Genomic DNA, 26,836 nt, shown 5'->3' with positions numbered 1-26,836 from the left:
CTCGCCACGGCTTCAGTCGGCGGATGTTGACCACCATCTCCCGGCCCCTCTCTCCTCCCTGAATCAGCACCGTCCATGGTGAGATCTGCCGTCTCACAATCCAGGGTCCTCGCCAGTAGGTGGTCAGCTTCCCCACCTGTCCGGCACCGACGCGGGGAGTGTACAGCCACACCTCGGAGCCCGCAGTGTAGAAGGGGGGCTCCATACGGGGTCGGGCGCCCTGCTCTTGCCGCTGGTGCGCGGCCTCTCCGTGCGGGTAGGCTCGGCCCCTGGCCTCTCGCAGGGTCTCCAGCAAGTGCTCCATGGGGTGGCTCCCTTCCTCCCGTTGCGGCGGAGGGACACCGAACAGCAGATCTGCGGGCAGGCGAGACTCGCGACCAAACATCATTAGGAACGGGGTCTGTCCTGTAGATGTGTGAACGGCGGTGGTGTAGGCGAACAGGGCATAGGGGAGGTGTTCGTCCCAGTCCTGTTGATTCGCGGCCGCCATGCGTTTAAGCTTCCCGGCCAGAGTCTGGTTCATCCTCTCTACCATCCCGTTCGCCTGGGGGTGATATGCCGTGGTTCGGTCCTTCTGGATCCCGAACTCTCGGCACAGCGCCTGGAATAGTTCGGCCTCGAATTCACTACCCTGGTCGGTAATGACTCGTTCGGGGATCCCGCACTTAAGTACGTAGTTTTCCACGAAGGCCCGGGCCACTACGAGGGCTGTTTTATCCGGGATAGCCACCGCCACGGGGTAGCGGGTGAAGTACTCCACCGCTACAAGAATATATCGGTTGCCCCGGTGGGATCGTGGAAAGGGCCCCTGTAGGTCGATTCCGACCAACTGATTCGTCCGACTGACTCGGAACGGCCTCAGGGGTACCTGGTACCTCGCCGGCTTTTGCCCACACTGCTGACAGGCCCGGCAGCCCTGCACCCAGGCGGCCACATCTTGCGCTAATTTAGGCCAGAGATACTGGCGACGCAGAGTCTCCCGGGTGCGCCGTTCCCCATCATGGCCCCCGAGCGGGTGGTCGTGTACCAGTCGTAGTAGTTGGGGCCGCACATGGGCGGGAACGCAGATGCACCCCGGCTGCCCAGCGTCGGCCAGTTCCCTCACCACCCCGTTTTCTACACACAACCGGGCATACAAACCGCTCCAGGGCCCTGGTAGTGCATCCTTCCTCTCTCGCAGTGCCGCCTCCACCGCCGCCAGATCCGGATCCCGCTGCTGGGTTTGTCGCAGCTGCTCGTCGTCCAAGCCCGGGAAGGCGCAGCCGACATCCTCTTGGATCCGCCCGGTTGGGGTGGGATGATCCGTCTGTCCCCGGGCTCCTTCTGCAGGGGTTCCTGCGGCGCACACTGCACTCTCTCTCGGGGGGGGGAGTTTAGTTTCCGCGCGCTCCTTGGGTTCTGCTGCCTGGCGGCAGCGTCCCCCCGTGAAGCACGGGCAGGCGTCTCCCTCCCTCGTCTCAGCGCGCACCGCGGGCCGTCTTGACAAGGCGTCCGCGTTCGCGTGTGTTCGCCCCGCTCGGTACTCGATCTGCAGGTTGTACTCCTGCAGCTGCGCCAGCCATCGAGCCATCTGCCCTCGCGGTTCCTTGAATGTAAGGAGGAACTGCAGTGCATAATGATCGGTGCGCACACGACATTTCCTGCCGTACAAGTACGGTCGGAACTGTTTACACGCGAAAATTACAGCATACAGTTCCTGACGGGTTACACAATAGTTCAGTTCGGCCCCGCTCAGGGTCCGACTGGCGTATGCGATGACCCGCTCCGTCCCACCCTGCACTTGCGACAGCACCGCGCCCAGCCCACTGCTGCAGGCGTCAGTGTCCAAAATAAAATCGGTGGTGAAATCTGGGAAAGCCAAGGTGGGGGTGTGGGTGAGGTGGTCTTTGAGTGTGGTGAAAGCCGTCTGGCAGGCCTCCGACCACTGATAGGGGTTCTTAGGGGAGGTGAGTTGGGTGAGGGGGCGTGCAATCTCACTGAATCCCTTTACAAATCGACGGTAATAAGTGGCGAGTCCCAAGAATGACCTGATCTCCGTCAGGTTCCTCGGCCGCGGCCAATCCACTACGGCACGCACCTTCTCGGGATCGGTGCTCACCCCTGCCTCGCTGACTCGGTGTCCGAGGTACCCCACCTCGCGTTGCGCAATGTAACACATACGTGGCTTGAGCTTGAGATGGGCTGCTCGCAGTCGCTGGAATACTTCCCGCAGCCTGGACCAGTGTTCGGACAGCGACCTACTGAACACTATTACGTCGTCCAGGTAAATCAGGCACTGTTCCCACTGCAAGCCCCGCATCACCAACTCCATCAACCGCTGGAACGTCGCGGGCGCGTTAGTGAGTCCGAACGGCAACACTCGAAACTCAAACAGGCCCATCGGGGTGGTGAATGCTGTTTTTGGCCGATCCTCCTCCGTCATCTCCACCTGCCAGTAACCGGACGCCAGATCGAGGGTGGAAAAATACCGCGCTCCTGCGAGACTGTCGAAGGTGTCGTCGATGCGTGGGATGGGAAAAGCGTCGCCGAGGGTGACTGCGTTCAATTTTCGGTAATCAACGCAGAACCGAGTCGATCCGTCCTTTTTCGTTACCAGTACCACCGGGGCAGACCAAGGGCTCGCGGAGGGCTGGATTATGTTATCGCGTAGCATATCCGTGACTGCCTCTTTGATCTGGGTCCGTTCAGGCGCGCCCACTCGGTATGCGGGGAGTTTGATGGGTCGGGCTGCACCTGTGTCAATTTGGTGCTTGACCAGGTCGGTCCGGCCCACGTCCGAATCGTGCTCACTGAACACGTCGGCGTACTCCCGCAATAACCTGCGCAGCTGATCGGCCTCCCCCTTAGGTAAGGCTGCCCAAGGCACATGTAACGCATCCTGCAGGGGAACAATCTCGGCTCGGGGGGTCGGGCCGACCCGCCAGGCCAGATCCTGGCTGTCCTCGGGGCGGCCAGGGTCCTCCGCCCAGAGTGCGAACACCGAGTCGTTCGAGTGGCGAGCATGCAGGGGGTGTACGGTGGCTACCGGGGTGCGTCGTCGTATCATTGCCGGGGTACTGTGTGGGTTAAACACACGTATAAACAGCCGGCCCCCATCTGCGTTTACCAGTGTGGCTGACCCTACCACCCCGTATCGCGATGCCAACTCCGGGTGAGGAGTCAGCATTACCTCGCCCGATGGTCGGTGGGTTGGGTCGGTGGAGAGGGTTGCCACTGGCACCAGCATCTCGGCGAGAGGCCCGATGGTGACGGCCGACACCAGCGTAGCGGCCACGGGTGTGAAGCGTGGGCGATTCGGCTCCTGTCCTAGGAACGGAATCCGCTCCCCGCTGCCCTCCACCGTAGCGCATCGTTGCCGGGGCTGTACGTTAAGTCCCAACTTTTCCAGGAGGTCCGTTCCTGCAATGCACTCGTGGCACAACACACTCGAAACGTAGAATTCCTGTGTGCACACCTGGTTTCCTAGACGGACCTCGAGGGAGACCTTCCCCAGCAACCCCATCCCGGCTCCGCTTGCCGTGTGCAGCGCGCGATCCGGGGCCTGCAGGCAGCCCACGTCCACCCCGAGCATGCTGCAGTGCGCGGCGCTCATGAGAGAGGCCACGGCGCCCGTGTCCAGCAGGATCCGGGTGCGCTGCCCGTTCACCTGGCCTTCCACCAGCGACGTGGCTCCCGTTATCCCTGCCACCAGCTCCCGCAGCCAATCGCCCGAGGTCCCTGCGCCCTTGGGTGTTGTCGTTGTAACCTGTTTATGGATCACTCGCTCGCCATTATTATTACAGCTGGTTTGGGTCGGGTCTACGTCGATTTCATCCCCCGGTGGTCCCCTCTCTAGGGGGGGCTTAGTGTTTGACCTATGCATCGGCCTCGCATGGGCGAGCTGAGGGCAGTCCCTCATGAGATGCCCTCGACGGTCGCACACATAACACGTCCTGGGAGGAGTGGCGGCTCTGTGGCGAACTTTCTGCCCACTCCCTCCTCCCCCCGTGCGCTGTTGCTCATACTCTGCTTCTAGTCGGGCTATCCTTCCAGTTAGCCCTCCTACCGTGGAGTCTAGGTCCCCCATTTCGGATCGGATGGTCTCAACGGAGGATTGCAGTTGGGTCATATTTTTATTCGTTTCCTCGCGTACCTGGGTTACTCGGCCGGAGACATCCTTTATACCCGTTTGTATACCGGCAACCCATCCCGGGGTTGTCTCGCGGGACACTGGAGGCTCTCTATCCCGGCCCCTTACCGTCCTCGCGAGCTCCTGTTCCTCCTCCTCGTCTTCCGAGAGCAGGCTCGCAATGGCGCGCTCTCGTCCCAGACCCCGGAGCTGCGCGCGTTCGCTGTGAATTCTTTCACACTTACGTGCGCGCTCGACAAGGGTGTTAAAGGGAAGACGTGGGCAGCTCATGTCTGGCTGCCACCACGCCGTGCGAGACAGGTACCGCTGGATTTTCTCGGCGGCCAGTTCCTCAATAACATCAGTTGCGTACCCCGGGCGTGCGATCTTTGTTAACTCGCGCACATCCTCGGCGTAATCACGAAGATCCTCGCCAGGTTGACGACGGCGCGCCTCTAAGGCCGATTTTGCTTCCTCCTCGTCACGCGTGCCAAAACGCTGATCGAGTCGGCGCATCAACTCCTCTAGCTGTGTCTGTGCGCTCGCGGGTAACGCTTCTACAAAATCGGCTGCCCGTCCATCAAGATTCATATTAAGTTGACGTACTGCCTGCGCGTCCGTCCATCCATTAATTTCCTTGGCCCCTAAGAGATTGCGGGCGAATGCCTTCCATGAAGGGGCCCCCCGGCCGGTAAATATTAGTCTTATTTTAGCGTGAGGTAACGCGGGGGTCCATCCCACTTCTGACACCAATTTGTGAGGGTCGCTAGCCCCCGAGATCCCTCCCTCGATAATACTAACGGCCGGACTAACATCATCAATCGCCCCCCCGCTGCTAAGCGAACCGCCGCTAGGCTCCTCACCCAGGGTGTGGGAGCCGTCACCCGAGGATTCCCCTCCACCGCGGGTCCGCGTAGCAGGCATGGATAACCACGCACGCGCACACCCACACACAGCTCTGCACGGCACTCACCCAACCCTGACCACTCACGTTAGGATCGCGCACCTGTGTTACACACGTCGTGAACGTGCGCGCACACACGCATACAGCTCCACACGCGATACCCACTCCTGCGCCGCTCTGCGCCGCGCTGGCCGCCCACGTTACGATCGCGCACCTTGGGCACGCCGATTACGCACGCCGAGAGCTTACGCAAGTAACGAGCGCACGCAAGCGGGGCACACGCCGACACGACGACTCGTCCCCTCCCCCACTCGCGCGTGCACGTCAACACAAATATCGTACAAGGACGATTCTCCTCTCACACGGCTGCGTAGTCACGCCAACACACCAAAAGTGCTCTCCCCGGGCGTTAACGCACACACCTCCGTACCCGCACAATCGTACAGAGACCACGGCCTTTATGCGTACAACGACCACACACTCGCGAATGCAGTGCACGCTAATACCACGTTCCAAAAACACCCAACAACACGGTTTTGTTACTACGCTCGAGATTTTATTAGCCCTTGCTAACCAACCGAGCCACCCGTGTGTGTGTGCGGGACAGCAAGGCGCTTCTAACCCACACTCTGGTGCCGTGTAGCCCTATTCTATGCTGCGCTCTCTGCTAAACCGCTTTCCTACTCGTCCTTACCCCGAACTAACCCTCTCCTACGGATCCTACCCTCCGCTCTGAGGTGTTGTAAGGCGCGCAACACGATACCGTCTGTAGTCCTTGGTGACCTTGCGGCGCTCAGATCGTCCTGCAGACAATCTAGCGGCTCGCCCGATGACTCCTTCGTCGCTGACCCCGTGTCCAAACTCCAGAAGAAGAGAGTTCCCTACTGCCCCTGCGTTTTCTTTTAAACTATTCACATCAAAGGCTAGGCGCCCCCGTCCCGACCGCCTTGGTCTCTCGACCAATCCTGAGCCTAGGATTTCCCGCTCTTTTGCGATCCCGCCGGCCTTTGAACTTTCGACCAATCAGTCGTCCCGGGTCCTGATCCCAGCTATCTGCCTTGCTGACCCGTGTTTGTGTTTGTATGCGTTTCTAACTGCGGGGCTCTCTGAGCTCGCCGTGGTCGTGCGATCTCAAATCCGCCCACGGCGCCGCAGTGTTACTTGGCCTGGGAAGGGTCCTGTCCAATTCCCTGGCCCTGAGAAACCGTGGGGTAACCCCCCTAGGGGGCCCTCGGGTGAAAACTCAGGGTAGGTGACCCGACCACGAGGCCCTACGTGGGTGCGGGTGCGTGTTTATGTGGGGGGGGTGATGGGGGGCAGTGCGGCGGTGGAAGCCGGGCGGCTCCCTGGCTCGGCCGAGCGGCCCCGTCGCTGTGGCACCACACCCTCGGCGATCACACATATAACATGCCCGGGGAGGGGGGGCGGCTCCGTAGTGGGCCCCCTGCCCACTCCCTCCCCCCCCATTACGCCGCTGTCCACCCTCCGCCTCTAGTCGGGCTACCCTCCCAGATAACCCTCCCACCGTGGCGCGTAGGTCCCCCATTTCGGATCGGATGGTCTCAACGGAGGATTGCAGTTTGGCCATATTTTTATTCGTTTCCTCACCTACTTGGTTTACCTTGTTGTCTATCTGGGTTACCTGGCCGGAGACATCCTTTATACCCGTTTGTATACCGGCAACCCATCCCGGGGTTGTCTCGCGGGACACTGGAGGCTCTCTTTCCCGGCCCCTTACCGTCCTCGCGAGCTCCTGTTCCTCCTCCTCGTCTTCCGAGAGCAGGCTCGCAATGGCGCGCTCTCGGCCCAGACCCCGGAGCTGCGCGCGTTCGCTGTGAATTATTTCACACTTACGTGCGCGCTCGACAAGGGTGTTAAAGGGAAGACGTGGGCAGCTCAGGTCTGGCTGCCACCACGCCGTGCGAGACAGGTACCGCTGGATTTTCTCGGCAGCCAGTTCCTCAATAACCTCCGTTGCGTACCCCGGGCGTGCGATCTTTGTTAACTCGCGCACATCCTCGGCGTAATCACGGAGATCTTCGCCAGGTTGGCGACGGCGCTCCTCTAAGGCCGATTTTGCTTCCTCCTCGTCACGCGTGCCAAAACGCTGATCGAGTCGGCGCATCAGCTCCTCTAGCTGTGTCTGTGCGCTCGCGGGTAACGCTTCTACAAAATCGGCTGCCCGCCCATCAAGATTCATATTAAGTTGACGTACTGCCTGCACGTCCGTCCATCCATTAATTTCCTTAGCCCCTAAGAGATTGCGGGCGAATGCCTTCCACGAAGGGGCCCCCCTGCCGGTAAATATTAGTCTTATTTTAGCGTGAGGTAACGCGGGGGTCCATCCTACTTCTGACACCAATTTGTGGGGGTCGCTAGCCCCCGAGATCCCTCCCTCGATAATACTAACGGCCGGACTAACATCATCAATCGCCCCCCCGCTGCTAAGCGAACCGCCGCTAAGCTCCTCACCCATGGTGTGGGAGCCGTCACCCGAGGATTCTCCTCCACCGCGGGTCCGCGTAGCAGGCATAGTTAACCACGTACGCGCACACCCACACACAGCTCTGCACGGCACTCACCCAACACTGACCACTCACGTTAGGATCGCGCACCTGTGTTACACACGTCGTGAACTTACGCAAGTAACGAGCACACGCAAGCGGGGCACACGCCGACACAACGACTCAAGCCGCCGCCGCCGTGCGCGCGAGACAAACCGTACAACAATGCGCAGCCGATTACGCGCTCGAGCCGTGGGGTCGGGGGTCAGGGATCCACCACCGCGCCGCACTTTACGCAAGTAACGAGCACACGCAAGCGGGGCACACGCCGACACACAAAAGTGCTCTCCCCGGGCGTTAACGCACACACCCCCGTACCCGCACAATCGTACAGAGACCACGGCCTTTATGCATACGACCACACACTCGCGAATGCAGTGCACGCTAATACCACGTTCCAAAAACACCCAACAACACGGTTTTGTTACTACGCTCGAGATTTTATTAGCCCTTGCTAACCAACCGAGCCACCCGTGTGCGTGTGCGGGCCAGCAAGGCGCTTCTAACCCACACTCTGGTGCCGTGTAGCCCTATTCTATGCTGCGCTCTCTGCTAAACCGCTTTCCTACTCGTCCTTACCCCGAACTAACCCTCTCCTACGGATCCTACTCTCCGCTCTGAGGTGTTGTAAGGCGCGCAACACGATACCGTCTGTAGTCCTTGGTGACCTTGCGGCGCTCAGATCGTCCTGCAGACAATCTAGCGGCTCGCCCGATGACTCCTTCGTCGCTGACCCCGTGTCCAAACTCCAGAAGAAGAGACCTCCCTACTGCCCCTGCGTTTTCTTTTAGACTATTCACATCAAAGGCTAGGCGCCCCCGTCCCGACCGCCTTGGTCTCTCGACCAATCCTGAGCCTAGGATTTCCCGCTCTTTTGCGATCCCGCCGGCCTTTGAACTTTCGACCAATCAGTCGTCCCGGGTCCTGATCCCAGCTATCTGCCTTGCTGACCCGTGTTTGTGTTGGTATGCGTTTCTAACTGCGGGGCTCTCTGAGCTCGCCGTGGTCGTGCGATCTCAAATCCGCCCACGGCGCCGCAGTGTTACCTGGCCTGGGAAGGGTCCTGTCCAATTCCCTGGCCCTGAGAAACCGTGGGGTAACCCCCCTAGGGGGCCCTCGGGTGAAAACTCAGGGTAGGTGACCCGACCACGAGGCCCTACGTGGGTGCGGGTGCGTGTTTATGTGGGGGGGGTGATGGGGGGCAGTGCGGCGGTGGAAGCCGGGCGGCTCCCTGGCTCGGCCGAGCGGCCCCGTCGCTGTGGCACCACAACATGATGACGGAATGAAGAGGTGCAACACATAATTCGGACGTCGCTGAGATTACTCTGCACTCCGTTCGAGTGAGGGAGCTGCCACCCGCCTCGCCTGTGTTTGTGATCCCTGCTTTCGGGCTCGATTACTCCCATCACATCAATGCTTAAAACACATCGAGTGGGTAAAATGTTATAGTTAATTTGGCGAATGTACGTAACTTATCCAATCTACACAAATCCTCACGATTGAACTGCACCAAGCGTCGAGCTCCTTGATCAGGGCCGATGCAAGGCGAGCAACCATCGCCACGCCGTAAATGGGTTTGACTTACAGAATATGGCACGCATTCAACAGCAACGTAATACACTGTCATGTGTTACCGATGAACTAATGGAAGCGCAGCAGCATCTGGTTCACTTTTTTAACTAAGTGGGTGGCTCTGAAAAGAGCCGTTGAGGTGGAGTGAATCGAGCGTCGTCCGATCGGATTCACTTCTTTGGCGCAGTCTTCTTGGGCTTGGCCGCGGCCTTCTTGGGCTTGGCCACCTTGGGTTTGGCGGCCTTGGCCTTGACGGTCTTGGGCTTAGCGACCTTGGGCTTCGCAGCCTTGGGCTTGGCTGGGCTCTTCGCCGCCTTCTTGGGCTTAACAGCCAACTTCACCTTTTTGGGGCTCTTGGCCGCCTTGGCAGCCGCGGGCTTCTTTGCTTTCTTGGGAGACTTCTTGGGCGCGGTCTTCTTGGCTGCCGCGGGCTTCTTCACCTTCTTGGCTGCCGCGGGCTTTTTAGCTGCGGGCTTTGCCGTTGACGACTTGGGCTTCGCCTTTGCGGCAGCCTTTTCCGTGTTGAGTTTGAAAGAGCCAGACGCGCCGCTGCCCTTCACTTGCGCCACGGCGTCTTTGGCCACGAGCTTCTTGATGGCCAACTTCACGCGGGCATTGTTCTTCTCCACGTCGTATCCTCCGGCAGCAAGCGACTTTTTGAGCGCAGGAAGAGACACGCCGTTCCTCTCCTTGCTGCTGGCCAGAGCCTTGAGGATGAGCTCGGACACGCTGGGGCCGACCTTCTTGGCCTTTGGAGCGGCGCGCTTCTTCTTGGGGCTTTTAGGCGCTGAAGTAGCCGCAGCTGGTGGTTGAGCAGGAGCAGTTTCCGCCATCTCAAGACGTCGCTTTTATTGCCTCGCCTCTTTGAAATCGAAATCAGCGCTCTCACGAATTCGAAACGAGTGTTCTCCAGGCCCGAGGTTATTATAGAAGCGGCGTACTGAATGCGGACGTCGCTGAGATCATCCAGAACTCAGCTCTGGTGAGGGAGTTGCCACCATACTCACTGTGTTTATCACGCCTGCCTTTGGGCTCGATTACTCCCGTAACGTTCATACTTACATGCATCTAGTTGATACATTATCACGAAGATCACTTCTTTAATGTACGTTACTTATGCAATATACGACAATGCTCACGATATAAATTATAATTCAAAACAAGTGAACAACCAACATTTGGGAGACATTGTTCGGTCAGGGCATGCTATGACGATTGTCGGTTTTCAAAAGTGTTACTGATGAACACTATTTAAAACGCACTGGAATTTTTTGCAAGACAAGATGCTTCAACAGACTACTCATATTTAATTCCAACGAAATATTTTCTATTTAAGTTTTGCCTCGCGCGCTCTCGATTTCTCCTCTCGCGCTATGGTGAGGACTGCGCGCCATGTCAACAGTCCCTTGTCACCGAACTTTTAACTGGACGTTTTAATCGAACTTTGAAATGAATAAATATATGGATTTTCAGATGGACAACAAACTGAAGAAATTTACTCAAAATTAACCGACATTAAATAGAAAGTTTAACATTTTACGTGGCAAGAGGTGAGTAGCTCACGCACTGCAGAAGGGTCGCGCGCCTTGAACAAGATCGAGGCACGGTGCACAATCATCACCACTCAAATTCAACTCAAGTGACTCTGCAGTCGAATGTTTAAAGAAAATATATAATCTTACGTTTAATGCACCGACAGAGTTGATATTCTAGGAGCGCAGGATGGTTCATCCGATGGGTTGTTTTTACTGCAATAAGTAACACGTATTTACTGCACTAAGTAACACGAATGAGTAATCATTGGAAAGATGTTATTAACCATGTAAAAAACATTTAACTACACATATTTGTACCATCTTATTTGACAAGTAATATTATACTTTACCGAGTGTTGACATCCCCAGCGTTTACCAGTACTTTTTTGCTTACTATCAGCTAACACCGGCCACAACCCTGAGCTGATGTGCTCATTTGATCCCTTTTCTGACCGCTCAAAAAGAGCGAGTTTTATTCTTTAATAAACACGATTCTTTCTTCCAATAGGCATCCCAATTTATTCTAAACCATGTTCCATGATTGATGCAATGTTGGAATGCTGCTCAAATACCGTTCCTAAATTAGACATAAAGGGTATCTGGAATGAGCAGAGCATTCGTTTAATTGCGAGCAATTTGGGACGAGGGCAACTCGACGACGGTGTCCTTATTAAACAGGACCCTGCGGGGTGGGCTGGTAGGAACGAATAACCAAATAATATAAACATAATGTATTATTACACTTGTGAAGCCAGGAAAGCCCCACTGAGTCAAAAGGTTTTTGTAGGGTCCTGCCAAGTGTTTGCAGTAGGGGGCGATGTTGCTACACCTAATCGGACGATACGAAGGGAGAGATTGAGGCCTAGTTCTAGGCTTTAGGCCTAGCTGTATGCTTTAGGGCGCTGTGAGTTAATTTTTAATTTAAATGATTTAATGATTCATGTAAAAGCTTTAAATTTAAATGTTTCTATTTAAAAACATGAGGGAATGTAACATTGTTAAACATAACTCCCTTTCACACACGCGGGGGTACGACACGAATGGAGAGTTTCAGGCCTGGTTCTAGGCTTTAGGCCTAGCTGTAGGCTTTAGGGCGCTGTGAGTTTTTTTTTAATTTCAAAGTTTTAATTAAAAGCTATCTCAGGGAATTATTAGGGCGCTGTTAGTTGTTTTATTTAATTTCAAAGTTTTAATTAAAAGCTATCTCAGGGAATTATTAGGGAATGTTACACGTGTTTAGCCAGTTAAGCCTTATTAATTTAAATGTTTTAATTAAAAGCTGAGGGAATTATAAGGGAATGTTACACTTGTTTAGCCAGGATAGCGTCACTGAGTCAAGGTTTTCGTAGGGTCATGCCAAATGTTTGCAGTAGGGGGCGATGTTGACGGACGGACACATTAATCTATTGGTGGTCTGGTCCACTTCGTTCCTACCAGTATAACAAAACTCCTGTGTACGACTGTCCGAGCTCTTTGCAAGTAAGTGGGTGGCTCTGAAAAGAGCCGTTGTTGTGGTGGTAGAGGCGGCGGCGCGTTCACTTCTTTGCCTGAGAGGTCTTCTTGGGCAGCAGCACGGCCTGGATGTTGGGCAGCACACCGCCCTGGGCGATAGTCACGCCGCCCATGAGCTTGTTGAGCTCCTCGTCGTTTCGCACGGCGAGCTGCAGGTGTCGGGGGATGATCCTCGTCTTCTTGTTGTCGCGGGCGGCATTGCCAGCCAGCTCGAGGATCTCGGCAGAAAGGTACTCGAGCACGGCGGCCAGGTAGACGGGTGCTCCAGCGCCGACCCGCTGGGCGTAATTGCCCTTGCGGAGCAGCCTGTGAACGCGACCCACGGGGAACTGCAGGCCGGCGCGGGAAGAGCGGGACTTTGCCTTGGCGCGAGACTTGCCACCGGTCTTGCCGCGTCCAGACATTGTTAAGGGACCTAGGATGCAAAAAGCACTGGAGACAAAGTACGAACGATTTGTGACGTTGACACGCACCACCGGAGCGGCTTTTATAGCGGAGACGAGGATCGTAGAGCGCGCCGCTGCTGATTGGCTCCTCTCGGTCGAGTCCCGCCCTCTCCTTGAGCCACCAATGAAAAGCCGGGACGCGAGGATTCGATGTTGACTTTAATTATTTGTATCCATATATATTTTAATGCGGACACGCATCTTATGAATGAAACAATGCGATACACGTACTTAATAGGTTCAAGTTTTAAGCATGATAGAGTTAATTTATGGGCACGTGCTGGCAAGTCAAACTTATAAGCGGATTCCGCAAATATCAATGTATTATTGATTATAATCATCATTTTGAGGGACCGCATTGGTTATAAGAAATCATTGTGATAGCCTTGAGCTCGTGCTTGATCGCCCACGTGCCTATACGGTGTATATATATTTTCCTTTAACCGCCTGTTCGGGCAATGCCTAAAAATATATGTGCGTGAATAATTCAGTCTCTTAGTTTGCAAAATGTGAACTTCTTATCAGCTCTGGCTTGAAACAACATAAACCAATATCTTTGGGTTTAATAGTTAATATATTTAACCAAAATAACCCTTTTGTTGTACATTATGTAAACATGGTTTCCCAACGCTTATATACGACACCAACGTGTGATGTTGAAAAATATGAGCGGCGGGGTATAGAAAATGAACTTCATTGTCGCTTACGCCTGACGACTCGTGAGAGCCGTGACCAGCAAACGAAGGTTTCCGGCACCCGAACTTTGAAGGACACATGGAAGCGTTTTCATGAGTAAGTGGTGGCTCTGAAAAGAGCCTTTGTGTTGTGCTTTGAGGGCCGAGCTGGGCGTTCAAGCGCGCTCGCCACGAATGCGGCGGGCGAGCTGAATGTCCTTGGGCATGATGGTGACGCGCTTGGCGTGGATGGCGCACAGGTTGGTGTCCTCGAAGAGCGCGACAAGGTACGCTTCGCTGGCCTCCTGCAGAGCCATGACAGCGGAGCTCTGGAAGCGCAGGTCGGTCTTGAAGTCCTGCGCGATCTCCCTGACGAGGCGCTGGAAGGGCAGTTTGCGGATGAGCAGCTCGGTGGACTTCTGGTAGCGGCGGATCTCGCGCAGAGCGACGGTGCCGGGCCTGTAGCGGTGAGGCTTCTTGACGCCGCCCGTGGCCGGAGCGCTCTTTCGGGCCGCCTTGGTGGCGAGTTGCTTGCGGGGGGCCTTGCCGCCCGTGGACTTGCGAGCCGTCTGCTTGGTGCGAGCCATGGCTTGGTGAGGGCAAAGATTCTCACAGGCGGGGAGAAGGCGGCTTATGTAGCCCAGAGCGCGCGCTCACTGGTCAGCGGAGTCGTGACGTGCGAAGAAGGGGAGCGTGCTGATTGGTTGGCAGCGTGCAATGATCTCGAGTCGTCAACTCTTCTTAATCAACAAAATGTTCACAGTTTGGATCATTTCAGAATGCCGCATCACGATGCAGTAGTACCCTTTGAGCGCCGTCGATGTCTTTAACGGATGTTATTTTCTCAAGCAAACACCTTTCCGAAAACAACTTTACAGTGCTCTGCATGATCTAAATAAAGTGTCAAGAAACTGCACTTCATTGGAAACAGTAATACGTAAAAATGTCGGAAAGAGGTGATCACAGGAATAGATATATATTCTCTTGGCATTGAGATGATGATCAATTATACTGCACGAGTCATCCATGCTAGGCGCTTACTTTTACATATATGTACACGTGCAAAATGTTAGTTCCTGCCCGAAAATACAACCACGAATTAAATATATTGCATTGCAAGGTTTTGGCGCCAAACATCCAATGTAATATCTGAATGGGCTGCAGATGAAATCAATGGACAAACAAGTCCAAGAAATGCCTGCTGGTGAATATGATGTGCCATGAATATTGTTATCGCTTTTATTCACGTGGAAACATGTTAAAATGCGTTCGATCTCTCCACTTCACTCAATGAGCGAACAATGTCCCCGCGTGAACCGGGGCTTTGTTGGAAGTTTCGTTTTGTACTCCTGCTAGGACTGGTACAAGCAGGTTCGTTGAGGTGGGTGGCTCTGAAAAGAGCCTTTGTAATTAATGGTGGAGTCGAGGCTTCACTTGGAGCTTGTGTACTTGGTGACGGCCTTGGTGCCCTCCGACACGGCGTGCTTGGCCAGCTCGCCGGGGAGCAGCAGTCGCACTGCGGTCTGGATCTCCCGAGAAGTGATGGTGGAGCGCTTGTTGTAGTGCGCCAGGCGGGACGCCTCGGAAGCGATGCGCTCGAAGATGTCGTTGACGAACGAGTTCATGATGCTCATTGCCTTGGACGAGATGCCGGTATCGGGGTGCACCTGCTTCATCACCTTGTAGATGTAAATGGCGTAGCTCTCCTTCCTGCGGTGGCGTCGCTTCTTGCCATCCTTGCGCGTAGCCTTGGTCACAGCCTTCTTGGAGCCCTTCTTGGGAGCAGGAACCTTGGCCGGCCCAGCGCTCTTTGATGCGGGAGGATCGGGCATGTCGACGCGTTGTAGGCAGCTTCAGGTCAGAACAGACGGGAAGCGAATGTGGATGTCGGTCGCGCGTTGAGCTCCTTTTATAGGAGGCGAGATGCAAATCAGAGGATCGTAGTGCGCGGCGCTGCTGAGTGGCTCTTTTAGTACCATCCCTCTCCATCAGCGTCCAATGAGAAACGCGGACGCGATGTTCACTTTAATATCGATTTTTACTGCAAATATAACACAATGTAATGTCCAAACATGTATATTAGTGAATTGCAGCCATGGCATTGCCTTTGTTTTAAAAAGGATGACGAGAATACCCAATACAGTATATTGTGTTTTGAGCGTGGGTTTTTTTGTTTCTTACGAGGGATTGTTTCACCACTCGTCTAATACGGCGCACGGGCGTTTTATGAACGCAATTTGGAAAAATACAAGCGCTCGGTGAAATACCAGAAATGGGTACTGTATTAACGCGTTCAAGAATCACGCCTTGTTAAATGTGACGTGTCGCGAATACCTTGATTTCTTTCATGCATGTGCAAGCAGATGAAGATTCGCCAACTCAACAAGCAAACGTCCACCACGCTCACGAGGAATTGGCGCGCAACAACCCAGGACATGTGCTCCATTTAGAAAGTATTTGGCAACACTGGCGCAAGCAGTTTCGAAGAGGTGGGTGGCTCTGAAAAGAGCCTTTGGGTTGGCTTAGTGTGCGAGAGATGGGCGCTCAGCCTCCGAAGCCGTAGAGAGTGCGGCCCTGGCGCTTGAGGGCGTAGACCACGTCCATGGCGGTGACGGTCTTGCGCTTGGCGTGCTCCGTGTAGGTGACGGCGTCGCGGATGACGTTCTCAAGGAAGACCTTCAGGACGCCGCGGGTCTCCTCGTAGATGAGGCCCGAGATGCGCTTCACACCGCCGCGGCGAGCGAGGCGGCGGATGGCGGGCTTGGTGATGCCCTGGATGTTGTCGCGCAGCACCTTGCGATGGCGTTTTGCGCCTCCCTTGCCGAGCCCCTTACCGCCTTTACCGCGTCCAGACATTCCGACTACTTCTGACAAAGCTCGCGAGAGACTGCGCGCTCAACTTGCCGCAGCAGCCGCCTTTATACCCGAAGCGTGGTGACGTCACCGACCACCCCTGCCCTCCGCGATGGCTCCGCCTTAAACCTTAGACCTTTAACCTCTGTGACGAAGAAAACCCTCCACTGTCGTCAATAACACTTCCTTGACATGTATAATATGCGACGTTTTGGGCAATGACCCTTCTTCGAAGCACTCTGTAATGATATTGGCACACCCGCAGCGAACGCGAGAGGAACGCGATCTGTTGCAAGATTGCACGTGGAGTGAATAATCGGTGTAAGGTCTTGTTTTCAAGTGAACAAGATGAACTAACTTTATAATCGTGTGAAGCTAAACGGCTTCCAACACAATAGTTGAGTGAACGTCACCAACTAGTTCTCCCAAAGTAAGAAAGACATTGCAAACAATGCGATATTTACGTATAGAAATTAATTTTAATAGAGAAGTTTAGATGGTGCACCGCAATGTTTACAAAACAAAGTGAAAAGGCGAGAACGAGCGAATGAAGGCAAATTGAGTAAAGCTGTCTGGAATCAATACCTTTTTAGACTAAATTCCATATTTGGCACCAGTAACATGATGACGGAATGAAGAGGTGCAACACATAATTCGGACGTCGCTGAGATTACTCTGCACTCCGTTCGAGTGAGGGAGCTGCCACCCGCCTCGCCTGTGTTTGTGATCCCTGCTTTCGGGCTCGATTACTCCCATCACATCAATGCTTAAAACACATCGAGTGGGTAAAATGTTATAGTTAATTTGGCGAATGTACGTAACTTATCCAATCTACACAAATCCTCACGATTGAACTGCACCAAGCGTCGAGCTCCTTGATCAGGGCCGAGGCAAGGCGAGCAACCATCGCCACGCCGTAAATGGGTTTGACTTACAGAATATGGCACGCATTCAACAGCAACGTAATACACTGTCATGTGTTACCGATGAACTAATGGAAGCGCAGCAGCATCTGGTTCACTTTTTTAACTAAGTGGGTGGCTCTGAAAAGAGCCGTTGAGGTGGAGTGAATCGAGCGTCGTCCGATCGGATTCACTTCTTTGGCGCAGTCTTCTTGGGCTTGGCCGCGGCCTTCTTGGGCTTGGCCACCTTGGGTTTGGCGGCCTTGGCCTTGACGGTCTTGGGCTTAGCGACCTTGGGCTTCGCAGCCTTGGGCTTGGCTGGGCTCTTCGCCGCCTTCTTGGGCTTAACAGCCAACTTCACCTTTTTGGGGCTCTTGGCCGCCTTGGCAGCCGCGGGCTTCTTTGCTTTCTTGGGAGACTTCTTGGGCGCGGTCTTCTTGGCTGCCGCGGGCTTCTTCACCTTCTTGGCTGCCGCGGGCTTTTTAGCTGCGGGCTTTGCCGTTGACGACTTGGGCTTCGCCTTTGCGGCAGCCTTTTCCTTGTTGAGTTTGAAAGAGCCAGACGCGCCGCTGCCCTTCACTTGCGCCACGGCGTCTTTGGCCACGAGCTTCTTGATGGCCAACTTCACGCGGGCATTGTTCTTCTCCACGTCGTATCCTCCGGCAGCAAGCGACTTTTTGAGCGCAGGAAGAGACACGCCGTTCCTCTCCTTGCTGCTGGCCAGAGCCTTGAGGATGAGCTCGGACACGCTGGGGCCGACCTTCTTGGCCTTTGGAGCGGCGCGCTTCTTCTTGGGGCTTTTAGGCGCTGAAGTAGCCGCAGCTGGTGGTTGAGCAGGAGCAGTTTCCGCCATCTCAAGACGTCGCTTTTATCGCCTCGCCTCTTTGAAATCGAAATCAGCGCTCTCACGAATTCGAAACGAGTGTTCTCCAGGCCCGAGGTTATTATAGAAGCGGCGTACTGAATGCGGACGTCGCTGAGATCATCCAGAACTCAGCTCTGGTGAGGGAGTTGCCACCATACTCACTGTGTTTATCACGCCTGCCTTTGGGCTCGATTACTCCCGTAACGTTCATACTTACATGCATCTAGTTGATACATTATCACGAAGATCACTTCTTTAATGTACGTTACTTATGCAATATACGACAATGCTCACGATATAAATTATAATTCAAAACAAGTGAACAACCAACATTTGGGAGACATTGTTCGGTCAGGGCATGCTATGACGATTGTCGGTTTTCAAAAGTGTTACTGATGAACACTATTTAAAACGCACTGGAATTTTTTGCAAGACAAGATGCTTCAACAGACTACTCATATTTAATTCCAACGAAATATTTTCTATTTAAGTTTTGCCTCGCGCGCTCTCGATTTCTCCTCTCGCGCTATGGTGAGGACTGCGCGCCATGTCAACAGTCCCTTGTCACCGAACTTTTAACTGGACGTTTTAATCGAACTTTGAAATGAATAAATATATGGATTTTCAGATGGACAACAAACTGAAGAAATTTACTCAAAATTAACCGACATTAAATAGAAAGTTTAACATTTTACGTGGCAAGAGGTGAGTAGCTCACGCACTGCAGAAGGGTCGCGCGCCTTGAACAAGATCGAGGCACGGTGCACAATCATCACCACTCAAATTCAACTCAAGTGACTCTGCAGTCGAATGTTTAAAGAAAATATATAATCTTACGTTTAATGCACCGACAGAGTTGATATTCTAGGAGCGCAGGATGGTTCATCCGATGGGTTGTTTTTACTGCAATAAGTAACACGTATTTACTGCACTAAGTAACACGAATGAGTAATCATTGGAAAGATGTTATTAACCATGTAAAAAATATTTAACTACACATATTTGTACCATCTTATTTGACAAGTAATATTATACTTTACCGAGTGTTGACATCCCCAGCGTTTACCAGTACTTTTTTGCTTACTATCAGCTAACACCGGCCACAACCCTGAGCTGATGTGCTCATTTGATCCCTTTTCTGACCGCTCAAAAAGAGCGAGTTTTATTCTTTAATAAACACGATTCTTTCTTCCAATAGGCATCCCAATTTATTCTAAACCATGTTCCATGATTGATGCAATGTTGGAATGCTGCTCAAATACCGTTCCTAAATTAGACATAAAGGGTATCTGGAATGAGCAGAGCATTCGTTTAATTGCGAGCAATTTGGGACGAGGGCAACTCGACGACGGTGTCCTTATTAAACAGGACCCTGCGGGGTGGGCTGGTAGGAACGAATAACCAAATAATATAAACATAAAGCCTCATTAATTACACTTGTTAAGCCAGGAAAGCCCCACTGAGTCAAAAGGTTTTTGTAGGGTCCTGCCAAGTGTTTGCAGTAGGGGGCGATGTTGCTACACCTAATCGGACGATACGAAGGGAGAGATTGAGGCCTAGTTCTAGGCTTTAGGCCTAGCTGTATGCTTTAGGGCGCTGTGAGTTAATTTTTAATTTAAATGATTTAATGATTCATGTAAAAGCTTTAAATTTAAATGTTTCTATTTAAAAACATGAGGGAATGTAACATTGTTAAACATAACTCCCTTTCACACACGCGGGGGTACGACACGAATGGAGAGTTTCAGGCCTAGTTCTAGGCTTTAGGCCTAGCTGTAGGCTTTAGGGCGCTGTGAGTTTTTTTTTAATTTCAAAGTTTTAATTAAAAGCTATCTCAGGGAATTATTAGGGCGCTGTTAGTTGTTTTATTTAATTTCAAAGTTTTAATTAAAAGCTATCTCAGGGAATTATTAGGGAATGTTACACGTGTTTAGCCAGGAAAGCCTCATTAATTTAAATGTTTTAATTAAAAGCTGAGGGAATTATAAGGGAATGTTACACTTGTTTAGCCAGGATAGCGTCACTGAGTCAAGGTTTTCGTAGGGTCATGCCAAATGTTTGCAGTAGGGGGCGATGTTGACGGACGGACACATTAATCTATTGGTGGTCTGGTCCACTTCGTTCCTACCAGTATAACAAAACTCCTGTGTACGACTGTCCGAGCTCTTTGCAAGTAAGTGGGTGGCTCTGAAAAGAGCCGTTGTTGTGGTGGTAGAGGCGGCGGCGCGTTCACTTCTTTGCCTGAGAGGTCTTCTTGGGCAGCAGCACGGCCTGGATGTTGGGCAGCACACCGCCCTGGGCGATAGTCACGCCGCCCATGAGCTTGTTGAGCTCCTCGTCGTTTCGCACGGCGAGCTGCAGGTGTCGGGGGATGATCCTCGTCTTCTTGTTGTCGCGGGCGGCATTGCCAGCCAGCTCGAGGATCTCGGCAGAAAGGTACTCGAGCACGGCGGCCAGGTAGACGGGTGCTCCAGCGCCGACCCGCTGGGCGTAATTGCCCTTGCGGAGCAGCCTGTGAACGCGACCCACGGGGAACTGCAGGCCGGCGCGGGAAGAGCGGGACTTTGCCTTGGCGCGAGACTTGCCACCGGTCTTGCCGCGTCCAGACATTGTTAAGGGACCTAGGATGCAAAAAGCACTGGAGACAAAGTACGAACGATTTGTGACGTTGACACGCACCACCGGAGCGGCTTTTATAGCGGAGACGAGGATCGTAGAGCGCGCCGCTGCTGATTGGCTCCTCTCGGTCGAGTCCCGCCCTCTCCTTGAGCCACCAATGAAAAGCCGGGACGCGAGGATTCGATGTTGACTTTAATTATTTGTATCCATATATATTTTAATGCGGACACGCATCTTATGAATGAAACAATGCGATACACGTACTTAATAGGTTCAAGTTTTAAGCATGATAGAGTTAATTTATGGGCACGTGCTGGCAAGTCAAACTTATAAGCGGATTCCGCAAATATCAATGTATTATTGATTATAATCATCATTTTGAGGGACCGCATTGGTTATAAGAAATCATTGTGATAGCCTTGAGCTCGTGCTTGATCGCCCACGTGCCTATACGGTGTATATATATTTTCCTTTAACCGCCTGTTCGGGCAATGCCTAAAAATATATGTGCGTGAATAATTCAGTCTCTTAGTTTGCAAAATGTGAACTTCTTATCAGCTCTGGCTTGAAACAACATAAACCAATATCTTTGGGTTTAATAGTTAATATATTTAACCAAAATAACCCTTTTGTTGTACATTATGTAAACATGGTTTCCCAACGCTTATATACGACACCAACGTGTGATGTTGAAAAATATGAGCGGCGGGGTATAGAAAATGAACTTCATTGTCGCTTACGCCTGACGACTCGTGAGAGCCGTGACCAGCAAACGAAGGTTTCCGGCACCCGAACTTTGAAGGACACATGGAAGCGTTTTCATGAGTAAGTGGTGGCTCTGAAAAGAGCCTTTGTGTTGTGCTTTGAGGGCCGAGCTGGGCGTTCAAGCGCGCTCGCCACGAATGCGGCGGGCGAGCTGAATGTCCTTGGGCATGATGGTGACGCGCTTGGCGTGGATGGCGCACAGGTTGGTGTCCTCGAAGAGCGCGACAAGGTACGCTTCGCTGGCCTCCTGCAGAGCCATGACAGCGGAGCTCTGGAAGCGCAGGTCGGTCTTGAAGTCCTGCGCGATCTCCCTGACGAGGCGCTGGAAGGGCAGTTTGCGGATGAGCAGCTCGGTGGACTTCTGGTAGCGGCGGATCTCGCGCAGAGCGACGGTGCCGGGCCTGTAGCGGTGAGGCTTCTTGACGCCGCCCGTGGCCGGAGCGCTCTTTCGGGCCGCCTTGGTGGCGAGTTGCTTGCGGGGGGCCTTGCCGCCCGTGGACTTGCGAGCCGTCTGCTTGGTGCGAGCCATGGCTTGGTGAGGGCAAAGATTCTCACAGGCGGGGAGAAGGCGGCTTATGTAGCCCAGAGCGCGCGCTCACTGGTCAGCGGAGTCGTGACGTGCGAAGAAGGGGAGCGTGCTGATTGGTTGGCAGCGTGCAATGATCTCGAGTCGTCAACTCTTCTTAATCAACAAAATGTTCACAGTTTGGATCATTTCAGAATGCCGCATCACGATGCAGTAGTACCCTTTGAGCGCCGTCGATGTCTTTAACGGATGTTATTTTCTCAAGCAAACACCTTTCCGAAAACAACTTTACAGTGCTCTGCATGATCTAAATAAAGTGTTAAGAAACTGCACTTCATTGGAAACAGTAATACGTAAAAATGTCGGAAAGAGGTGATCACAGGAATAGATATATATTCTCTTGGCATTGAGATGATGATCAATTATACTGCACGAGTCATCCATGCTAGGCGCTTACTTTTACATATATGTACACGTGCAAAATGTTAGTTCCTGCCCGAAAATACAACCACGAATTAAATATATTGCATTGCAAGGTTTTGGCGCCAAACATCCAATGTAATATCTGAATGGGCTGCAGATGAAATCAATGGACAAACAAGTCCAAGAAATGCCTGCTGGTGAATATGATGTGCCATGAATATTGTTATCGCTTTTATTCACGTGGAAACATGTTAAAATGCGTTCGATCTCTCCACTTCACTCAATGAGCGAACAATGTCCCCGCGTGAACCGGGGCTTTGTTGGAAGTTTCGTTTTGTACTCCTGCTAGGACTGGTACAAGCAGGTTCGTTGAGGTGGGTGGCTCTGAAAAGAGCCTTTGTAATTAATGGTGGAGTCGAGGCTTCACTTGGAGCTTGTGTACTTGGTGACGGCCTTGGTGCCCTCCGACACGGCGTGCTTGGCCAGCTCGCCGGGGAGCAGCAGTCGCACTGCGGTCTGGATCTCCCGAGAAGTGATGGTGGAGCGCTTGTTGTAGTGCGCCAGGCGGGACGCCTCGGAAGCGATGCGCTCGAAGATGTCGTTGACGAACGAGTTCATGATGCTCATTGCCTTGGACGAGATGCCGGTATCGGGGTGCACCTGCTTCATCACCTTGTAGATGTAAATGGCGTAGCTCTCCTTCCTGCGGTGGCGTCGCTTCTTGCCATCCTTGCGCGTAGCCTTGGTCACAGCCTTCTTGGAGCCCTTCTTGGGAGCAGGAACCTTGGCCGGTCCAGCGCTCTTTGATGCGGGAGGATCGGGCATGTCGACGCGTTGTAGGCAGCTTCAGGTCAGAACAGACGGGAAGCGAATGTGGATGTCGGTCGCGCGTTGAGCTCCTTTTATAGGAGGCGAGATGCAAATCAGAGGATCGTAGTGCGCGGCGCTGCTGAGTGGCTCTTTTAGTACCATCCCTCTCCATCAGCGTCCAATGAGAAACGCGGACGCGATGTTCACTTTAATATCGATTTTTACTGCAAATATAACACAATGTAATGTCCAAACATGTATATTAGTGAATTGCAGCCATGGCATTGCCTTTGTTTTAAAAAGGATGACGAGAATACCCAATACAGTATATTGTGTTTTGAGCGTGGGTTTTTTTGTTTCTTACGAGGGATTGTTTCACCACTCGTCTAATACGGCGCACGGGCGTTTTATGAACGCAATTTGGAAAAATACAAGCGCTCGGTGAAATACCAGAAATGGGTACTGTATTAACGCGTTCAAGAATCACGCCTTGTTAAATGTGACGTGTCGCGAATACCTTGATTTCTTTCATGCATGTGCAAGCAGATGAAGATTCGCCAACTCAACAAGCAAACGTCCACCACGCTCACGAGGAATTGGCGCGCAACAACCCAGGACATGTGCTCCATTTAGAAAGTATTTGGCAACACTGGCGCAAGCAGTTTCGAAGAGGTGGGTGGCTCTGAAAAGAGCCTTTGGGTTGGCTTAGTGTGCGAGAGATGGGCGCTCAGCCTCCGAAGCCGTAGAGAGTGCGGCCCTGGCGCTTGAGGGCGTAGACCACGTCCATGGCGGTGACGGTCTTGCGCTTGGCGTGCTCCGTGTAGGTGACGGCGTCGCGGATGACGTTCTCAAGGAAGACCTTCAGGACGCCGCGGGTCTCCTCGTAGATGAGGCCCGAGATGCGCTTCACACCGCCGCGGCGAGCGAGGCGGCGGATGGCGGGCTTGGTGATGCCCTGGATGTTGTCGCGCAGCACCTTGCGATGGCGTTTTGCGCCTCCCTTGCCGAGCCCCTTACCGCCTTTACCGCGTCCAGACATTCCGACTACTTCTGACAAAGCTCGCGAGAGACTGCGCGCTCAGCTTGCAGCAGCAGCCGCCTTTATACCCGAAGCGTGGTGACGTCACCGACCACCCCTGCCCTCCGCGATGGCTCCGCCTTAAACCTTAGACCTTTAACCTCTGTGACGAAGAAAACCCTCCACTGTCGTCAATAACACTTCCTTGACATGTATAATATGCGACGTTTTGGGCAATGACCCTTCTTCGAAGCACTCTGTAATGATATTGGCACACCCGCAGCGAACGCGAGAGGAACGCGATCTGTTGCAAGATTGCACGTGGAGTGAATAATCGGTGTAAGGTCTTGTTTTCAAGTGAACAAGATGAACTAACTTTATAATCGTGTGAAGCTAAACGGCTTCCAACACAATAGTTGAGTGAACGTCACCAACTAGTTCTCCCAAAGTAAGAAAGACATTGCAAACAATGCGATATTTACGTATAGAAATTAATTTTAATAGAGAAGTTTAGATGGTGCACCGCAATGTTTACAAAACAAAGTGAAAAGGCGAGAACGAGCGAATTAAGGCAAATTGAGTAAAGCTGTCTGGAATCAATACCTTTTTAGACTAAATTCCATATTTGGCACCAGTAACATTGTGGGGGTCGCTAGCCCCCGAGATCCCTCCCTCGATAATACTAACGGCCGGACTAACATCATCAATCGCCCCCCCGCTGCTAAGCGAACCGCCGCTAAGCTCCTCACCCATGGTGTGGGAGCCGTCACCCGAGGATTCTCCTCCACCGCGGGTCCGCGTAGCAGGCATAGTTAACCACGTACGCGCACACCCACACACAGCTCTGCACGGCACTTGTGGGGGTCGCTAGCCCCCGAGATCCCTCCCTCGATAATGCTAACGGCCGGGCTAGCATCATCAATCGCCCCCCCGCTGCTAGGTTCCTCACCCGTGGCGTGGGAACCATCGCCCGAGGATTCCCCTCCCCCGCGGGTCCGCGTAGCCGGCATGGCTAATTACCGAGTAGTATTCTGCCCCTCCCTACTACGATACCTCCCTGTCCTAATCGCGCGCCTGCAACCCACACGGAGCGAACGTACGCACGCCCACACACAGCTCTGCACGGCACTCACCCAACCCTGACCACTCACGTTAGGATCGCGCACCTGTGTTACACACGTCGTGAACGTGCGCGCACACACGCATACAGCTCCACACGCGATACCCACTCCTGCGCCGCTCTGCGCCGCGCTGGCCGCCCACGTCACGATCGCGCACCTTGGGCACGCCGATTACGCACGCCGAGAGCTTACGCAAGTAACGAGCGCACGCAAGCGGGGCACACGCCGACACGACGACTCGTCCCCTCCCCCACTCGCGCGTGCACGTCAACACAAATATCGTACAAGGACGATTCTCCTCTCACACGGCTGCGTAGTCACGCCAACACACCAAAAGTGCTCTCCCCGGGCGTTAACGCACACACCTCCGTACCCGCACAATCGTACAGAGACCACGGCCTTTATGCGTACAACGACCACACACTCGCGAATGCAGTGCACGCTAATACCACGTTCCAAAAACACCCAACAACACGGTTTTGTTACTACGCTCGAGATTTTATTAGCCCTTGCTAACCAACCGAGCCACCCGTGTGTGTGTGCGGGACAGCAAGGCGCTTCTAACCCACACTCTGGTGCCGTGTAGCCCTATTCTATGCTGCGCTCTCTGCTAAACCGCTTTTGTGGGGGTCGCTAGCCCCCGAGATCCCTCCCTCGATAATACTAACGGCCGGACTAACATCATCAATCGCCCCCCCGCTGCTAAGCGAACCGCCGCTAGGCTCCTCACCCAGGGTGTGGGAGCCGTCACCCGAGGATTCCCCTCCACCGCGGGTCCGCGTAGCAGGCATGGATAACCACGCACGCGCACACCCACACACAGCTCTGCACGGCACTCACCCAACCCTGCCCACTCACGTTAGGATCGCGCACCTGTGTTACACACGTCGTGAACGTGCGCGCACACACGCGTACAGCTCCACACGCGATACCCACTCCTGCGCCGCTCTGCGCTGCGCTGGCCGCCCACGTTACGATCGCGCACCTTGGGCACGCCGATTACGCACGCCGAGAGCTTACGCAAGTAACGAGCGCACGCAAGCGGGGCACACGCCGACACGACGACTCGTCCCCTCCCCCACTCGCGCGTGCACGTCAACACAAATATCGTACAAGGACGATTCTCCTCTCACACGGCTGCGTAGTCACGCCAACACACCAAAAGTGCTCTCCCCGGGCGTTAACGCACACACCTCCGTACCCGCACAATCGTACAGAGACCACGGCCTTTATGCGTACAACGACCACACACTCGCGAATGCAGTGCACGCTAATACCACGTTCCAAAAACACCCAACAACACGGTTTTGTTACTACGCTCGAGATTTTATTAGCCCTTGCTAACCAACCGAGCCACCCGTGTGTGTGTGCGGGACAGCAAGGCGCTTCTAACCCACACTCTGGTGCCGTGTAGCCCTATTCTATGCTGCGCTCTCTGCTAAACCGCTTTCCTACTCGTCCTTACCCCGAACTAACCCTCTCCTACGGATCCTACCCTCCGCTCTGAGGTGTTGTAAGGCGCGCAACACGATACCGTCTGTAGTCCTTGGTGACCTTGCGGCGCTCAGATCGTCCTGCAGACAATCTAGCGGCTCGCCCGATGACTCCTTCGTCGCTGA

The 26,836-nt window shown here is 53.6% G+C and overlaps 10 protein-coding genes across 10 annotated transcripts; all 10 read right to left on the bottom strand.

Moving 5' to 3' along the window:
* Positions 1-9,218: 9,218 nt before the first annotated feature.
* LOC144954700 (histone H1-like) lies at positions 9,219-9,994 on the bottom strand. Its single transcript, XM_078885136.1, has one exon. The coding sequence runs from the start codon at positions 9,979-9,981 to the stop codon at positions 9,319-9,321; it is 663 nt and encodes a 220-aa protein (XP_078741262.1). The 5' UTR covers positions 9,982-9,994; the 3' UTR covers positions 9,219-9,318.
* A 2,217-nt stretch (positions 9,995-12,211) lies between these two features.
* LOC144954709 (histone H2A) lies at positions 12,212-12,614 on the bottom strand. The gene has a single exon (XM_078885147.1). It carries the CDS (start codon positions 12,597-12,599, stop codon positions 12,219-12,221), a length of 381 nt encoding a protein of 126 aa, XP_078741273.1. The 5' UTR covers positions 12,600-12,614; the 3' UTR covers positions 12,212-12,218.
* Positions 12,615-13,320: 706 nt separating this feature from the next.
* LOC144954703 (histone H3) lies at positions 13,321-13,937 on the bottom strand. Its single transcript, XM_078885140.1, has one exon. The coding sequence runs from the start codon at positions 13,900-13,902 to the stop codon at positions 13,492-13,494; it is 411 nt and encodes a 136-aa protein (XP_078741266.1). The 5' UTR covers positions 13,903-13,937; the 3' UTR covers positions 13,321-13,491.
* Positions 13,938-14,745: 808 nt separating this feature from the next.
* LOC144954705 (histone H2B type 3-B) lies at positions 14,746-15,147 on the bottom strand. Its single transcript, XM_078885142.1, has one exon. The coding sequence runs from the start codon at positions 15,145-15,147 to the stop codon at positions 14,746-14,748; it is 402 nt and encodes a 133-aa protein (XP_078741268.1).
* Positions 15,148-15,859: 712 nt separating this feature from the next.
* Positions 15,860-16,181, bottom strand: LOC144954708 (histone H4). The gene has a single exon (XM_078885146.1). The coding sequence runs from the start codon at positions 16,169-16,171 to the stop codon at positions 15,860-15,862; it is 312 nt and encodes a 103-aa protein (XP_078741272.1). The 5' UTR covers positions 16,172-16,181.
* Positions 16,182-17,160: 979 nt separating this feature from the next.
* Positions 17,161-17,964, bottom strand: LOC144954701 (histone H1.2-like). Its single transcript, XM_078885137.1, has one exon. The coding sequence runs from the start codon at positions 17,921-17,923 to the stop codon at positions 17,261-17,263; it is 663 nt and encodes a 220-aa protein (XP_078741263.1). The 5' UTR covers positions 17,924-17,964; the 3' UTR covers positions 17,161-17,260.
* A 2,193-nt stretch (positions 17,965-20,157) lies between these two features.
* LOC144954706 (histone H2A) lies at positions 20,158-26,830 on the bottom strand. Its single transcript, XM_078885143.1, has 2 exons — positions 26,752-26,830; positions 20,158-20,573 (listed from the first exon to the last, which is right to left on the bottom strand). Exon 2 carries the CDS (start codon positions 20,543-20,545, stop codon positions 20,165-20,167), a length of 381 nt encoding a protein of 126 aa, XP_078741269.1. The 5' UTR covers positions 20,546-20,573; positions 26,752-26,830; the 3' UTR covers positions 20,158-20,164.
* LOC144954702 (histone H3) lies at positions 21,267-21,883 on the bottom strand. The gene has a single exon (XM_078885139.1). The coding sequence runs from the start codon at positions 21,846-21,848 to the stop codon at positions 21,438-21,440; it is 411 nt and encodes a 136-aa protein (XP_078741265.1). The 5' UTR covers positions 21,849-21,883; the 3' UTR covers positions 21,267-21,437.
* Positions 22,687-23,093, bottom strand: LOC144954704 (histone H2B type 3-B). The gene has a single exon (XM_078885141.1). It carries the CDS (start codon positions 23,091-23,093, stop codon positions 22,692-22,694), a length of 402 nt encoding a protein of 133 aa, XP_078741267.1. The 3' UTR covers positions 22,687-22,691.
* Positions 23,806-24,159, bottom strand: LOC144954707 (histone H4). Its single transcript, XM_078885144.1, has one exon. It carries the CDS (start codon positions 24,115-24,117, stop codon positions 23,806-23,808), a length of 312 nt encoding a protein of 103 aa, XP_078741270.1. The 5' UTR covers positions 24,118-24,159.
* Positions 26,831-26,836: the final 6 nt, after the last annotated feature.

Source organism: Lampetra fluviatilis, unplaced genomic scaffold (genome assembly GCF_964198595.1).
Source record: "Lampetra fluviatilis unplaced genomic scaffold, kcLamFluv1.1 SCAFFOLD_775, whole genome shotgun sequence".
In the NCBI taxonomy this organism is placed as follows: domain Eukaryota; kingdom Metazoa; phylum Chordata; class Hyperoartia; order Petromyzontiformes; family Petromyzontidae; genus Lampetra; species Lampetra fluviatilis.
The sequence above is the reverse complement of the archived record's forward strand: the minus strand, read 5'-3'. Positions and strand labels throughout refer to the sequence as shown.

Bases quoted from the DNA above. Each gene is read 5' to 3' on its own strand.
- LOC144954701 (XM_078885137.1), bottom strand. From the start codon at position 17,923: ATGGCGGAAACTGCTCCTGCTCAACCACCAGCTGCGGCTACTTCAGCG.
- LOC144954703 (XM_078885140.1), bottom strand. From the start codon at position 13,902: ATGGCTCGCACCAAGCAGACGGCTCGCAAGTCCACGGGCGGCAAGGCC.
- LOC144954702 (XM_078885139.1), bottom strand. From the start codon at position 21,848: ATGGCTCGCACCAAGCAGACGGCTCGCAAGTCCACGGGCGGCAAGGCC.
- LOC144954700 (XM_078885136.1), bottom strand. From the start codon at position 9,981: ATGGCGGAAACTGCTCCTGCTCAACCACCAGCTGCGGCTACTTCAGCG.
- LOC144954705 (XM_078885142.1), bottom strand. From the start codon at position 15,147: ATGCCCGATCCTCCCGCATCAAAGAGCGCTGGGCCGGCCAAGGTTCCT.
- LOC144954709 (XM_078885147.1), bottom strand. From the start codon at position 12,599: ATGTCTGGACGCGGCAAGACCGGTGGCAAGTCTCGCGCCAAGGCAAAG.
- LOC144954704 (XM_078885141.1), bottom strand. From the start codon at position 23,093: ATGCCCGATCCTCCCGCATCAAAGAGCGCTGGACCGGCCAAGGTTCCT.
- LOC144954706 (XM_078885143.1), bottom strand. From the start codon at position 20,545: ATGTCTGGACGCGGCAAGACCGGTGGCAAGTCTCGCGCCAAGGCAAAG.
- LOC144954708 (XM_078885146.1), bottom strand. From the start codon at position 16,171: ATGTCTGGACGCGGTAAAGGCGGTAAGGGGCTCGGCAAGGGAGGCGCA.
- LOC144954707 (XM_078885144.1), bottom strand. From the start codon at position 24,117: ATGTCTGGACGCGGTAAAGGCGGTAAGGGGCTCGGCAAGGGAGGCGCA.